At 39.6% G+C, this 16,380-nt stretch overlaps 1 protein-coding gene across 1 annotated transcript in view; it reads left to right on the plus strand.

The window, feature by feature from the left end:
• Positions 1–15,731, plus strand: part of LOC145985325 (uncharacterized) — a 31,753-nt gene extending 16,022 nt beyond the window's left edge. The window contains exon 3 of the mRNA XM_083119212.1: positions 15,129–15,731. Coding sequence (XP_082975338.1) covers positions 15,129–15,450 — 322 coding nt within the window. The 3' untranslated portion in view covers positions 15,451–15,731. The remainder of the gene's footprint in view (positions 1–15,128) is intronic.
• The last annotated feature ends 649 nt before the right edge of the window (positions 15,732–16,380 follow it).

Raw genomic sequence — 16,380 nt, forward strand, 5'->3', positions numbered from 1 at the left:
ACCCCCCTCCAGTTTCCCCATTCTTTGTGCAATGCTCGTATTGAAATAAATATTGGGATGAAGGCATTTCAAATCTTTCGTTATTTTCCGTATGGATATTCACAGTACAAGAGACTTCAGTCGCTGTCGTGGTCTATGTAGTAATTTCAATGAATGAACATAGAGTTCGAAAATAACATTTTATTTTATTGCAATAGGCCCTGTCCATAATTTTGTCAGTGTTAAGGGTTTTGTCCTGTGTACAGAGATTAAAGGCGACCGGAGCGTAGTGCTGATCGCATCACCACCACTACAGTTAAGATCAAGAACGTGTAAGGTCTACTTCCACACAGAGGATAAATTTACCTTTTTTAGTTCGTTTCGCTCGATGTGACGGCCACAAATAATTAATGGACCATTATTTCAAAAATTAATTAACAGTAGAACTTCATGTCTTAACAAACATTCGAACCTAGGACCCTGCTTCGAAGCGCGCTACGATAGCATATACTTCGTATATGCGCAATGAATTATATCAGCTGTACCACGAAGAGAAAAACTCTTCAAGCGGCTGGAGAGTGTATGATGCAATCAACAAAAGTGCGATTTGCCTTTGCGTTGTCAAAATGTGCAGCACTGTCAAAAGCTAGCTGCGTTCATCTTTATCCACTGTAAATACGTATAAATGAATGTAGAACACGTTCGTTATACCTACATACAGAACACGGAACAATATGCCGTTCCTCGACACATTCGAGTGCTAACAGCACGCAGGCACGAGCGAAAGGGAAACTGGAAGAGAAACAAATGACTGTCCACTTTAGTTCGCGAGATTGCGGGGTTCTTCTCTACTTGGTAGAGCTACTCCTTTTGGGTCTTCCTTGTCGCACAACAGTTTTGCTACCTTGTGTTCTGACGTCAGGCAAGGAATGCCTACGAGGTTAGATTTGGCCTCTTAGGTTAGGTTAGGTTAACATTAGTGTTGTCCACGGGACGAGACGGGACAGGCTTTTAAAAATTCGAGACGGGACGAGATTGACCATGTGTCATGAGACAAACGAATATTTTCGAGACGAGACAGCATTTCCACGAGACGAGACAGGCCGAAGTCTCGTCTCGTGGGCAACACTAATTAACATTAATACTATGAAAAATTATTATTTGGGCTAAGAGAACTAAGCATAGCTACGTAGTTAGCAACGTAGGCATTTAGCCTAAATATAAAAAGCTTCCTCCCGTGACGTCAGAACACAAGGTTGCTCAAGTGTTGTGCGATAAGTCAGACCCACATCTTTTCGTCTCGGTGGTCGAGCGCGTTGAGTGCTGTGCTGACGATCTTGCCATCCGTGGTCCTATAGATCATCCGAGTCCTTGGCATAGGTGTTTATTTCGGAGTCAGTTCATCTTCATCGTCGCTATTTGCCAAAAGTTAAATAACAAGAATAAAGATAATGTGTGTACCTTGTGTAATTGGGAGTTTCGCATCAATTCAAGGTAAAAATACAGTGCGTTCGTTTTAGCTCTGGGCCGAGATAGCGCGTGACATGGCGCAGATACCGGCATTTTCGTCCCGTTACATCTCCTTATTTACTCGCATATCTTTAGCACGCAGACAATTATATTTATATTGCATAACGAGTACTAACCTCTGTTATTAGAGTTGTTCAAGGTTGTTCACACGCTATCTTGGTCCAGAGCCAAAACGAACGCACTGTAAAATATAAGAAAGTACTAATCAGTGGCGTACCCAGAATTTTGGGAAGGGGTAGTTACGTATACGTTTTTTAGTAGTCAGCCCTCATTTTGCCATATTTTTCTGCCTTTGATACTTTTTTTTAGGAATACTGGGACATAAGGGTGGGGAGTTATGACCCGCCGCCTTTGGCACGCCACTGAAGGTAATTTATTCAGTATCCTTGAACGAAATAACCCAGCTGCGTTTCTTCAGATGAAATGCAGTTCTGCAGCAAGTAAACTGCAAACTTCGAATTTTCCCCTTTCTTTTTCTCTCTCTTGGTCGGGAGTGGCTTGTTTACTGGGCTTTTATTTTTTGTTTGTTTCGTTGTTTGCGGAGCCTTTCTGCCCTCGTTAGCGAAGGACTTCCGGATGTTTTCATTGTTTGCTCTTCTTGCGCGGGTTCCTCCATTTGATGCATTCCCATCTTTGCGCTTGCGTTCGTTGTATTCCGAGCCGTTGACGCTGCCTCCTCCCCGAAACAATGCAGCTGTTGGAGCATTTTCCACGCAACAATGCAGGCGTGGGTGGATCCCGCCTCCTTTACCCCCCTTCTTCAAAAATCTAAATGATTAACTGCTGGCTATCGGGAGGGAAACGCGTGGTGCCGGTGGAAGGAGACGTGAAGCAGCCGTAACTCAAGCGCCAGATGCTGCTGGCAGTTCCAAGAGAAGTCAGGAAGGAGCGCTGGAAATTCCTGGAGTTTTGGCGGAATTGACACGTCTATGGAAATATTACGAGGCACCATCAGATGGATCCAGTTGGTATCAGGACCAAACCGTGCCTCTGCCTCTGGCAAATACATTCAGAGTTGAATCCAGAGATCTTGTAAATAAACCCTACGTCAACAGATGGCATTGGTTGTCCTGATCGATTGACTTCTGATTGAACTGGGATGAAAGATTTTCTCTCCACTTTTTAAACTGTAAAGTTAAAGTGACTTACTCTCCCAATTGTAAAAGAAACAGAAGTACTGCAACAATTACTTCCTGCAGCCAAACTCACGTGAACTAAAATAAAACTATGTTAGAGAAATTGAAGGAAATATGTTCTCACTGATGTTACAAATTTGTGAACTGTCTTTGCAGGTGGAAAGCTTGAAATAATAACAATAAAAAGAAATATCTGGTCCTTGAATGAACCTCACACATTGTATATTGTGTTACGTATAACGAGCAAGGTAAATCCCCAACGTTTTTACTTTTGAGAATATTCTCAAATTCAATAATAAAAAGAAAAAAATCCGGTCACTGGTGTTACGAATCTACAAATTCAAGTTCGGTACCAAACAGACATGCTAAAAACAAAAGTGAAACAATAAGTTACTGGATCCATACAATTTGGTATCTTCTAAAAATCTGGTCAATAAGAAAAAAGTTTCCATCATACTACTTTTTTAGTGGATTTGCTGTAGGACGGAACGATGGAATGACATTTTAAATAATATCTGTTCGTGGTTTTTAAAATGACATTATAGCCACTTGAGCGTGGAGGAAGATTGAACAATACACCTAACAAAATCGTAAATATTACTAACACCAACAAATTCAATATTTATTTATTTAGCAAAAGATCCTTAACAGAACCAATAGTTCCAATTACAAAGGATCATATTAAAAATATTTATAATAAAGATTAAATATACATTTTAAACATTACAAAAATACAAAACTACAAAACAACAGAATTACAATATTACAAAATACAAAGCAAAAGATAAAAAAAGATAGATAGAAATGGCAGTAGGTATGTTACACAAAGTAACAGAACAAAATACAAACACAATATAGTACAATCACAACAGAGTACTGCTAAATACTTTCAGATACAAACATATTATACATCGCACAATAGACAATGAACACTAAGATTAATTACACAATTTGTACAAATATCAAATTCATATGAGAGTAAATAAGGTATGACTTTAAATACATAGTATCGATAAATATAATATAATACAAACACAGCTTCAATCAAATTTACTGTGAATTTAAATGAGTAAGCAATGATAATATATGTCTTTTTATTATTGAGCTATATGTTATAAAAGGAAGCCCGAAGTCTACTTTAATTCCCTTTTGAACAAGGTTGTTATAATTTGTGCATAGTCTGATAACAACTGAAGATTTATGTATATTGTTTCTCGATTTATCAATAAAAAAGGAAGCAAACACCTAAAATGTATTGGCTTAACATTAAGTTTGAAATATTGCAACACTTCAGGCGAATCTATTAAGTAATTCATAATCTTATAAAGTATAAAATATTGAGCTATTAATCTTCTAGATTTCAAAGGTGGCACCTGAAAATCTAGGTAAAAAATTATAAGAAATTCTATTTAATACTGCTGAACGATTATACTTTTTAAAATACAAATATCGTGAAGATTTAAACTGAATTCGTTCAATATTATCTGAATGTACTTGATAAAATGGATCCCAAATTTCACTTAAGTATTCAAGTCTTGAACGAACGATTGCATTATATAGGTTCATTAAAACTTGCGTATTCTTAAAATCTTTAGTTGACCTAATATGTCTAAAAGAACAGCATGAAACCTACTTAATCGATCAAAATTTAAAATTACAGCATCAAATGGGTCAAAAATGCGAAGTTACTAACAGCGTCAAACTTAAACTAACCGAATGTGCTTTGGATAAACATCCTTTTCCCATCCCTTTTCCTGCCGAAACCACAGCACGTGCCATAGCGTTATCGCATCTTGTCCCTCTCTCTGGCTTGCTTTTCTCTGGGTATGGTCACTGCATCGCTCAGCGACATGTTTATGGGGAAGGGATGATGACGCGAAGGTTAAACAAGAATAAAGATAATTTTTTTTTAAAAAAACGAGCCATTTTGAGATGCGATATAATTAAAAATAGTATGTAATGAAGCAGTGATGGCACCAGCTTGAAATAGGGGGGGGGGGGGCTACACATTTGGAGTCAAATTTTAGGGTGGCTAAGTACCGGCTAAAATGTATTTACTTAATACTTTACTACGGTCTAATTTGACATATTTTACATTCAGATCCAAAGATAAATCACCGAGATGTTTCATTTTGTTCCATCATATACAAAAATACTATTAGGCAGGAACCTTTTATGTTAAATAAATTGAAATATGTTTCCTTTTCCTAAGTCATTATTGAGTGCAATCACAGACTTACTATTCAAGTGAACAACAGATACGTTTATCTGTTTATGAACGGGACAAAATACACCATGAAAACTATACTCATTATCAACTCGCTGGATATACGTATAATTACTATACGTAACAGAGTAATCTTTTGCTAAAATGAGAAAATGAACCACAGCAAGAGACTAGGAAAAGATGCATATGTTTTTATGAGCAGCTACAACCTTGTTTAAAATTTTAAAAATTGCAAGCTCTTTCTCAAAGGGCAGAATAGACAGAGTACTCAACCCGCAAGCATTCGTTGATGGAGATATGCACATTTCAATAGCACAAAACTTACAAAGTTCGAAAAAGGCAATTTTGAATCTTTCAGCCATTGCAAACAGCTACTGAAGGGTCTTTATTTTCAGTTCCTTTCTGCCTCACAGTATGCCGTAACTTTTAACTGTCCAAATCAGAACAGAAGGGGGTGGCGAAAGATTGTAGCTTTTCGAGTTTCAGAAAAGCAGAACTAACTTAATAAAGTAGACATCAAATAAACATACAACCCTTGAATAGAAAGTGCATTAATGATACTATTTTCTCTGCCATGATTTTAATTGTGAACCTAAGGCGAGGAGGGACAATTTCCCCTAGGTCTTTCTCGCTGGGGCAGCTGCTGATCACTGTTGCCAACTTCGTTCTTTTGAAGGCAGATCTGGCTCTTTCGGGCACTCGTTTGACTGTGAACTGTGCCACCCGTCCTCTGCCCCACTATGATGACACCACTGGCTCCGGCCCATAAATACCAACTTTTGCTATGAGTGTACATTTTGCACGTGGCGTGATATTCGTATAGCTATAGGCTGCGTCACCCACCTCTTCTTTCCCCCCCATGTATTTTTATATATAGCGCTGTGGATAAGATGCAGATGACAATTTTGTTATCCGGGAACCCTTTATTTTCGATTTTATATTAACTAGGGATGTGCCGAAGCCGATTACAGATGTATGAAAATCGGTCGAAATTGACACATCGGCATCGGTTTCGGAATCGGCAAAAATCCGATATTTAAAGCGGTACAGATTATACTAGAGTTTTTACCTTGTAATAAGTTTTATATTCTAGTTTTGTAAGATTTATTGAAAATTTGGTTATGATTCGTCATTATTGTAAAGTTTTTGTAATAAAATTATTGCAAACTGCTGTTGTATTGGAAATTCAAAAATGAATATTCAAACCTGAAGCAAGTCCTGAGAAAATAATTGGGCATACCTACTGCATCAGTATTCAGTGATTGAGTGTTCAGTGTTGCTGAACAGATTTGCGATAAGAGAAGAAGTAGGTTACTTCCTGAAGTGCTTCCAAATCTCGTGTTTCTGAAGTTGAATCTGGGAGAACAGGAATTCATTTTGCATTTCAAAGAACTGCTTGTGTACTAATGTTTAATCTCTTGAGAATCCATGTTCTTCTTAAAGGTTTACATAACATTTTGTAGATGCAAATGTACATGCGCATCTTTTGAGAATATATATGTATATACATATGATATGCAATAGAAATGTACATAGCAAATTTATTTTTGTCATGCTGAAAATAACATCCCATTTCTGTTTAATAATCTTATGTATCGAAATCGGTTAAATATCGGCATCGGTATCGGTTCCAAAAATTATCGGTGAGTACATCGGCATCGGTAAATTTTCAGCTTCGTCACATCCCTAATATTAACATCATTGGATTATTGAGATGGGTGATGCCGGCAAATCTAGGCGGTGAAAACTAAGAATAAATTGTCATCACTTTAAAGCTAACGTTAATAGCAGCACCCCCACCCCTCTGACAACTAAAATTACCCTAGTAGGCACTTTATGCAGCCTACGTTAATCTAGCTCCTTGAAAGTCCTCTTTAACTATATTAATGGTGAAATTTAGCTCTATTATGCACATCAGGTTTGGCAACACTGCCAGGATGGCCGTAGGAGGCAAGGAGAAATGCACTAGGCTTATGGGACCATTATTTTATTAGTTCTCTCGGGAATATCAAACATCCGATGACGTAGAAAAGTACATGGACGGAAAAAGGACACGTTGAACTATGTCATAGTAGTAGGAAAAGTCGAAACTCCCATTTGATGAGCCGTAACTTGAGGTTGAAGTTGATGTCCATAAGGAATACATGGGATTCGGTAAATACTAATTCATCATATTTTTCAAAAATCGTATAAGGCTTAATAATCAACTTAGGAAACCGCTTCCACTTGCCACATGGGGAGAAATTCATACTCTTCATTTCTGGCGGAGATCTTTGTAGTAGCATTGCTCATTCCGACGATATTGGAATAAATGCATGCCTGGTGCGTAATTGTCCCTCTTCGCCAATGCATATACATATAGTTGCAACGCATATTTATGAGTGAAAATAACGGATTAACATTATAATTTTTTTTCATAATGTATTATGCATAAATACTGATCAGAATTGGATCAATAGTTTTAGATGTGCTTCAAAGATTAATTCTATGTCCACCATGACAGTACTGTAGAAATTATTTTCTAACCTCACGAAGGACTAGGACGGCGAGCAATAAAATTGCCCAAGGGTGCTCATTTTTGCACCGTATTGCAATGATTAGTTGATTGGATTTGTAAGATCCACTATATGTACAGAGTCTAACCGGGACGAGAGCTACAGCTTCTAGTGGAATCCGAAACCATTTCATGAAATGTTACGTCCACTTAGAATTGAATCAGGGACCCCATTGATATCAAGGCAGCAGTTATATCGCTACACTGTCGGGGCTGGGAGCTCAATTTTAATTTAAGGATTAGATAGTTTATGTACTCCTGGATTCTTTAACATCGTATTTCTCCCTCTCAAATATTTGCAGCGATAAGGATAGATATAACGATGAAACCAATGAAAGACCATCGCTAACACTCATGCAATTGCCAGTACTCGAATGAGGAACTAACAAACAGAAAAGAAACATAAATCATCTTTAGATTTTTAACGTCATCCTACTTATAAAAATTCATTTATCACACCTGTTAGACGTATTACAAAATATGGTGATACGATTTATAGAGACTAATAATTGTGCATAACAATCTCACAGCCACTGAATACGTCAACCTATCAGGCAGGCAGCAGATTTCGTAGCAAGTTTGCCGACTCATGATTGGCCAATTCCTTAGTATCAAATGGTCAGTGGCCACTGTTATCCAGGCGTATCTGCAGCTGCTCCCCCCCCCCCCATTGATTTTAGAACACATCGTAATAAAGTGCCCGTGAGATCTAACAGAACTAGAAAATGTACTTGAACATTGCACTTGCTCCGGAAGTTTTATAATGGAAAATGTAAACTTTTACTTTTTACGATTTCGGTCGAAATGCGTCTTCCGTGCTACAAAAATCTAGGGGGGCAAGCCGTCCCTGTAATGAAGTAGAAAAACATCGAGGTTTGATCATGTTTTGCCTTCGATTGAGATAGTATTTCATGCATCGTCAGTGCCAGGGCTGAACCTTGCCTACGGGCTGCTGAGAGAGTTTGCGGCCGTAACATTTCGCGAAATCGAGTGCGATAGAAATTAAGTACATTAAATAATATTTTAATAGTGCAAGCACTGCTTGCATTGCTTGTACTGTATCTTCGCCACTGATGTGGAAGTGAGGTGGGCTGTTGTGCCTTCACCGAAGGTCACCCCTAACTGATTATGAGACACTTTAACCAACTTTCTCTTCCAGTTATCTTGGTACAATACATGAATCAAGGAATCAGCTGAATGACCATCCATTGCGTCATTTAAGAAACGAGCTACTAATGGCTGTTGCCATAAGTCACGCCCACAGTTGCCATTCCCGTGTGGTTTTGTAAATATGCATCCGCGTCGCACAGCAGCAGTAGCTACATTGCAGGGAAGGGGCCAGTGTAGAACGCATATCCATTCCGCCATCTAAGAGGATGGCTGGCTCATACAACCCCCATAAAGGCATTCTGTAACAAGATCTCTTCGTCGGTACCCCCTCGAGTGCCGTAGTCTTTGGAGAATTTCATCATACGTGAAAGGAGGCTGCTGGCGGGAAAAACTCCCGTTAATGGGTAATTAAGGGCATCCGGAAGGATTCAAGTGGTCTCTTTTCTTCAACAATTAAGCTGGAATTGACGTACTTTTGTTCCCGCGGGGAACGTAAATTTCCAGCGAAGAGGCTTTTAACTTAAGGGGATAAATGCCCCCGTTTCGCATCGAGCTGCTGCTCCTGCAGTGGCGTTGCTTTATTGCTTCGCTCGGGGAGCTTCTTGAATTTTTCAGCAACTGAAAGACTATTCTTGGTACGCCCGCACCGATTGCTGATTGGGCTTCATAAATATTACTTCTTCTTCTTTAAATTGGGGTCTTCTTGATGAACAATAAAGGGTTGTTGGCGGTGTAACGTCTTTTAAGCATGCTTATAAAATTTCGGTACCCATACTGAATCGTGGTCGTTAAGATTGTAAATTATCTCTCCATGTAGGTATAGCCTTGTGAGTTTCTTCATAAATTTCATGATCATTATTCACCCATGTCGCCGTGAGCAACCAAATGTGGCAGAAAGCAACGTAAAATAACAAAAATAGGAACCAGCAAAAATGTGACGTGTCAGACTGTACAACTCGACCAAGAGAAAAACCCTCCGACACTGTCGTCGAATTTTCAACCGTAAGCGAGCGGAGGATGATGCAATCAGCTGTTTACCATGAAATCCTCTGCGTTGCCAAAATGTGCGGCTTTCTTCAACACATCGTCGTCATTTTATCCAGTGCCAAGTGTTTGTCTCATCATCGAGGGGTAAACCGTACTCGGCGAGCAGAGCTACTTTGGGCAAAAAAATTAACAATTGCCTTAACCTGTTAATTTGTATTTTTTTATTATTTAGCGTCGCTTTTCTGCCACTTCTGGCTGATGAGGATGAGCGATGATGATGTGTAGAAGGGACACTCCAGGTAACACCCATGCCGACGCTGAGATTTGAACCTGGAAACTTCGGATGAGAGATTAGAAGGCTACCACTTAACGCACTCGCCCGACCTTAACCTGTTAAAATTTGGTTTAATAATCATAGCTATGCCTTTGTGAGTGTTTAATATTGTTTATTCAAGAAATGACAGAGTACATGTACATTTACATTTAGTAACGTTAGAAATAAGACAATACTTTGCGGCCTACAACATTATGAAGGCGCTAAAGAGTTACAGAAAGGAGTGGGCATTTTAAAAACATATAATCCGATTAGGTACATAAATCTTCCTGAAATAAAGTACGTTTGTAAAGGACGTATAAGAAACAAGTGTCTACTATTACCACATGGAGTGCTAACGTCGCGCGCAACGTGAGTCACTTGTTAAACAATATGGCGGACAAGTCTCTTAGTTGAAACATGGAACAGATTGTTGTGAAGAAATTTCTTGTGGATGAAAGCGTAAAATCGAGTGAAATTCAGAGAGTACGGTACGGCGATGGGGCTCTTGTTCGCAGTAGAACGATGCAAACTGTTTAAAGATGGCTCTGCATCAGTGCAAGACGATGCTGGACGACTGCAGTCGTTCCCATGCGAGTTGAACGCTTGATCTTTGAAAATCAATGGATAATTATGCCGACCAGTGGTGTAACCATAACCAGTGATTACTACTGTTATGTACTCAAATATTTGCTCAGAAAGAGCAAGCAGCAAGAAAAAGCAGCTTGGTTTCAATCACTAAGGGCGTTCTGTTTCTGCATGACAGTGCACGCTCCCGTACTACCCACCACACAATTTACACGCTAGAGGAACTCGGCTGGAATTTACTGCCACACGCTCAATATAGTCCAAGCAATTTTCACCAGTTTGGACCCTTAGAGGAGTTAAGAGAGGCCAGCATTTTAGCAGTGACAAAAAGATCAAGCAAGCAGTGCGATCATGGCTCCGACATACTGAGAAATATTTCTACGCTGCTGCTATCCAAGCACTAGTGAAACGGTGGGATAAGTGCATTAGTGTAGAGGGGGATTACATCGAGAAATGAGTCTTTTCAGAAAGTCTAAATATGATCCGTTGTTCTGAAAAATGAACGCTCCTCGTATATTGTAAAAAGGAAAAGCTGGAAATGTTTACAACTTGTTCTTTTAAATGAAATAGCTTCTACCAGAACCTTCTTCATGGAAGTTGTGAAATCTTTCTTTTCACCCTCAGAAAACTACTACAACACTATCGTTTACATTTATTCACATGCGGTACGTATTCTTTTCATACTGCCGCTTCCACATCGCCGATTCAACATCCCACGGGATGGCCATTTCAATGTGAAGTTCGTGCGTGTTTACTTAATCAACCATCGCAGTAAATCCCTCGGCTGTTTACTTATTCGTGATAGCAGTGGGTAAAGCTAGGCAACACATGATGGCATTTTTGTTGAACGCAACCATATCCTCGACCAGCGGTGACGCTGAAATGTCTGATATAAACAATCTGCCGGGTATTTGAGAGAGTTTTCATCTCGGTTCGTTTACTTTCTTTCACTGGGATGAGGAGTTGGCTACGCTGTAAAGAGGCTTTCGCCAACTTAGTCGCCGTGGGCTGTTTGGCTTCATTAGCTAGAGTACTGCACGCGTTATGCGACGAAGCGTAATCCGATTTGCCGTCAGCGAACGTAGGAGGATGAGATTCTGTTTGATTTTCAAGTTAACTCAGAGAGAGAGAGAGAGAGTAAGAGGAAGAAGATCCATCTTTTTCTAGTTAATTAATTGGAGAATATTTCCTCCTGGGCCGAACCTAACTCTAAAGTTAACAATGCCCAGGAAATAAGTTGACAGCTCGTCGTCGTAGAATAGGCGTTCTCGTGCTGGGTAGATATACTTTTGTCTCACTGATATGATTTCAAGCATGTTGGTTTAGCAGAAGCAGTGTTCGTGTAAGGGCCTTATTCGTGTAGCTACTTTTTCATTTTTCTTACAGGATTCTTTTTCTTGGAATTTCAGGTCCGCCTGAGTTTGGTTATTTTGTGTAATAGCTTTAGGGAAGAATTAACCAGAGCAGTATTTTTATTTATTTCCGTTATTTTGCACCGCTAGCTCCTGGTTTAAGCGCGACGATGAGGAAGAAAGATGAATTGAATGATGGGACACATACAATGATACATCCGTGCCTTTACTAGGGTTCGAGCCTGGAACCTCTGGCGTTACGCGGACCATTCCGCTACGGAAGCCAGCAAATTTGTAATTACTATTGAACCGTCAGGCGTTTGACTGCCATGCGAGAGACCCGGGTTCGATAAATTTACCCTTTGGAACTTCTAAAGTAAATTTACATCGGCATTACAAAAATAATAGAATTCGAAAAGTCTGGTTATATGTCCTTTCTTTTTTCAAGTCTTTGTACTACTGGTTGTAGGTTAGTCACGCACGGCCATGAAGATGAATGATTGTTGAATCAAGAATCAAACAATGAAACGTGCTCGGTTACTCGAACCCATAGTTCTTGTAAAAGCTCATTAATGAAATAATGGAGTTTATTTTTATCTTTGACCTACAGGGTGGCGCATATTGTATCTACCAATATGAGTTGGCAACTCTGTGGGAACGCAGATGCGCGCGCATGCGTATAAGTCTCCCATGCTTAGGCAGATGCAAGCCTGGCAATTAGTCTGTCATGGAGCATTGACTGGTTCAGACAGGAACTGTGACAGTGGAGGTGTTCATTCCAACAGGTTCCATTCAAGAGACGTAGAAGGTGCTGCACTGAGAAGCATCATGATGCCAGAGAATACGCCTTCTCTGACATGGAAACTTTTGTTTCTACACGCTGCCAATGACTTTCTATTGTCTGATCCATTGTATCATGTTGTGACACTCTGGCACGGGTTGTTGGAGAGACTAACTGGACCGTCGCCCCAGTACCTGCTGCGTCTTTTGAATGGAACCCGTTCACCTGAACGGGTCCACTGCCACGATTCGTGTCTAAACAGGTGAACACTCCATGATAGACTGATTGGCAGACTTCCAGCTGCCTAACCATGGGGTACTTCTGCGCATGCGCACCTGCGTTCGGACAAGGTTGCCAACTTATATTGGCAGATACAATATGCGCCACCCTGTATATCATGGTTTTTGAAAAACCGCCACGATATTGCAAATTCTGTAAAATTACATGAACATTAAAGTGAATCTCCATGTGGTTTGCTTTCGCTCTTGTCTAGATACATATCTGTAATACTTAGGTGGCACCGGCAGCCTGATTTTTATCCTAGATATGTAGTCAACAAGCAAGGCAACACAAAGATTCGCTTGAATTATCTGGAAGTAATTCACAAACGATGTAATTTTTCAGAATTTGCAATATCGTAGCGATTTTTCGAAATAAGAGAAGTTTTCCAATAGTTCTTGCTGATACAGGCCAAATATCCAGCATCACGTTAAGTCTAGAATACTGATATTTCGTTTCGAGTATGTCGCGGTCGTCTCAATTGGACATTTTATCCTGGTTCTCGATACAATGGCAAAAGACTGTCCGCTTTGATTAGGGTTGTTTGCCGATACGAGACTGAGACTCCATATCCGAAACTCTTGTCTCGTTCGAGAGTTCGGCATGTTTGAAAATGTTACCTGAACCAAATTTACTATACTATCCCACATCTCGAAGACATACCAACCGAATATTCACTCGATTGTTTATAATCAAGTTACGTACATTTGGTTACAGTAACTGCAAGTCTGTTCATTAGTAGCAACTGTGAGCCTGTTCTGCGTGGTTGTATACATATTCAGGATAAGAATTTCCATTTTTCGAGATTTCGTAGCATCGAAACGAGGCGTCAAAGAGGAAAGCTTTATTCCGTTGTGAGCATTTTTGCTCATATATTTCGAAACAAGAACTACATTTTCAAAGTTTTAAGTTCAGTTCACCCTCAGTCTAATCGGAGTTTAAAGTGGGCTTCGAAATCTCTGTGCAGTGTGCCTTTACCAGGAAACGAACCCAAGACCCCTTGATTGCAAGGCGACAGAGTTAGCCCTAAGTCATCGGGGAGACCCTGAAAACTATGTTTTTAAATCGGGACGGAGACTGCCAAGCCTCGATTTGATACCACTCCTTTTTCCTATACTGCTACATCGTGAAACTCCTTTAACCGTCTTCGACGTAGGAACCAAATGCAAATTGACGCCTCAAGGCAGGCCGCGGATGCATTTCCTGAAATTTTATTTATGTAATGGAACTGCGATTATGCCTCGGTTCTCACGAGACACGGAATCTCACTCGCTACTTTTTCCCTCCCTCCGTTTGCTAATGGATTAGACATATTGAACCTTTCTGAGAGCTGGAGGAAGACGATTCAGGAAATGGATTTCGGAAAGTCGTTAGAGGAGCGGGTTTCCCACCCCCTTCACCTTGATCTCTCGTATCTCGTGCGCTTCTGCTTGGTCGGAGGCATCATTTCTCTAGTGAGAGAGCTTATCAATTTGTCATGGCTTGGAGAGGAACATTCGTACCGTGATAACGCTCCGAAACCTTTTCGGAAGCTTTTTCTTAAGAAACGAAAGAGCAAAGGAGTCCTCTACGATACGGCTGATTGGTTATGAGGAGAGTTATGGCATGTCGGAACTTCATTGGCTCCTCAGTGTATTTGAGTATTGACTGTGCGCTGAAAAAGGAATGTGGCTCTTTCTGATATGAAGTAGCCTCCTATACAAGAACTCAGGAAGCAGCTCTTGAATTGGAGTCCATAAATTTCCTACGGTAAATATGGCCGACATTTAAGAAATGGTGGACATGCGAAATAGTAATACTTTTTCCATATCTGCTTTTCAAACACATTAAAAATATTATAACTCCGTTCCTAAAAGCTACAAGTTTGCAGGAAAATGTTGGGGGGGAGAATATCTCCGCTCCTTTATTTTTTCAGCAGAAAGGCTTGATGTAATCAGTTCTGTGGTTCGTCAAGCAATAGATTAACGATCTTACCACCGAAGGTCCCAGGTTAGAATTCTGGTCTAGGCATCATAGTAGGGTATTTTAAAGGGGAATTCCCCAGTTGTTACAGCATTTCCCCTTTCTTGTTGTAAGATTTGGCCCTGGTGGTGTTATATGTAATTTATGTAATATGCAGATTCTTCAGGAGAAGAGTTACTGGTATTTCCTCCGATCACTGAGAATTTATCAAATACCACACTACAGACAAGATATGTCAGGCTGTGCACCGGCATTATATTAATTATAATAATGTGTTGGGAAGCAGGTTTGTTTGACATTTTTTTTTTTTTTTTGTTGTTGTTGTTTCAGGCAGGACAATCAGATCAGAAAGAAGAAAAATGGACCAAAGGACTCTGACAGTGACTCGGACTCTAGTTCAAGCAGCAGCTGCGACTCTTCAAGTTCAACATCCACAGACTCCTCTGATTCATCTAGTGACTCAAGCAGCTCAAGCTCGTCATCAGGTACGGGAGACTCAAGTTCCAGTTCCACCAGCAGTTCATCTTCAAGTTCCGATTCCAGCTCAGATTCAAGTTCCGACTCCGACCTGCGAGTATCAACAACCATGATGATGCTTTCTGGAGAAATGGCTGTGGAGAAAAAGATGAACAGGAAGAAGAATATGAGATAGCAGGAACGCTTTCAGTAATTTGCTATGTTTGTTAACATACTTCACCCTTCCGCAATGAGTGAAGCTGACAAATCCTTAAAAATGCTAGATATTCATTTTTATAACTAATTTTATACTTTCTTGAGAGTGTGACTGTCTTAAATATACAGAGCCAATGTGTAAAAGCCATCTTCACATTCAGTGAATCACCGTGTTTCATTGTGTTTTCATGTAAATTTATTTTGCTCGTGCTTTCACTGATCTATTTTTGCCTTGCAGAATGGACACAATTTTCAAAAACGTTTTGCTGAGTTTTATCAAATGCTGAAAAACTTTCCATAGAAAATAACTTTTTTTTTCTTTCAAGTGTGTGCCAAGAATTGCAGTTCTAGTTTAAAACACAAATTTCTTTTTGCTTCTCCACTGCAGATATTTTCAATTAAGTATTATGAATTTGGCCTTGCTACCAAGATATGCATAATTTACGTAATGAATAAATAGTTCTTTGTTGCTTTGCAATTGTATACATTAAATTTGTGCTTTATCTTATATTCCTGTATTGTTCGTAAATGTATTCGGTTCGCATTTGCCTTCATTAAATAAATACATTTATGTAATGTTTTATATTAACACTCCTTGTAGTCAATACTTAAAGAACAAATTTACTAACTTACTGAAGTTAATCACGATTGCCTGTGTTGGCACATTATGTTTCAAACCAATGACCATGGTTTGGTCCATTTCTGGTTATGGTAACATTAAGGCCAAGAGTTCAGTGACATTTTCCGAGCTCAAAGAGTTGAACGACAGGATATCCACACGACTTGGTGTCAGATGGAAGTTAGAATTTTACGTAAGCATTTATGCAAGTAAACTTTCCTAACTAATCTAGAAACAAGAAACTTTAGATTCAGCTGAACCTCTATCTGACACCAGCAAAGCAGTTTCTGA

This window comes from Lepisma saccharinum, chromosome 3 (assembly GCF_977018435.1).
Source record: "Lepisma saccharinum chromosome 3, izLepSacc3.1, whole genome shotgun sequence".
Taxonomy (NCBI): Eukaryota; Metazoa; Arthropoda; class Insecta; order Zygentoma; family Lepismatidae; genus Lepisma; species Lepisma saccharinum.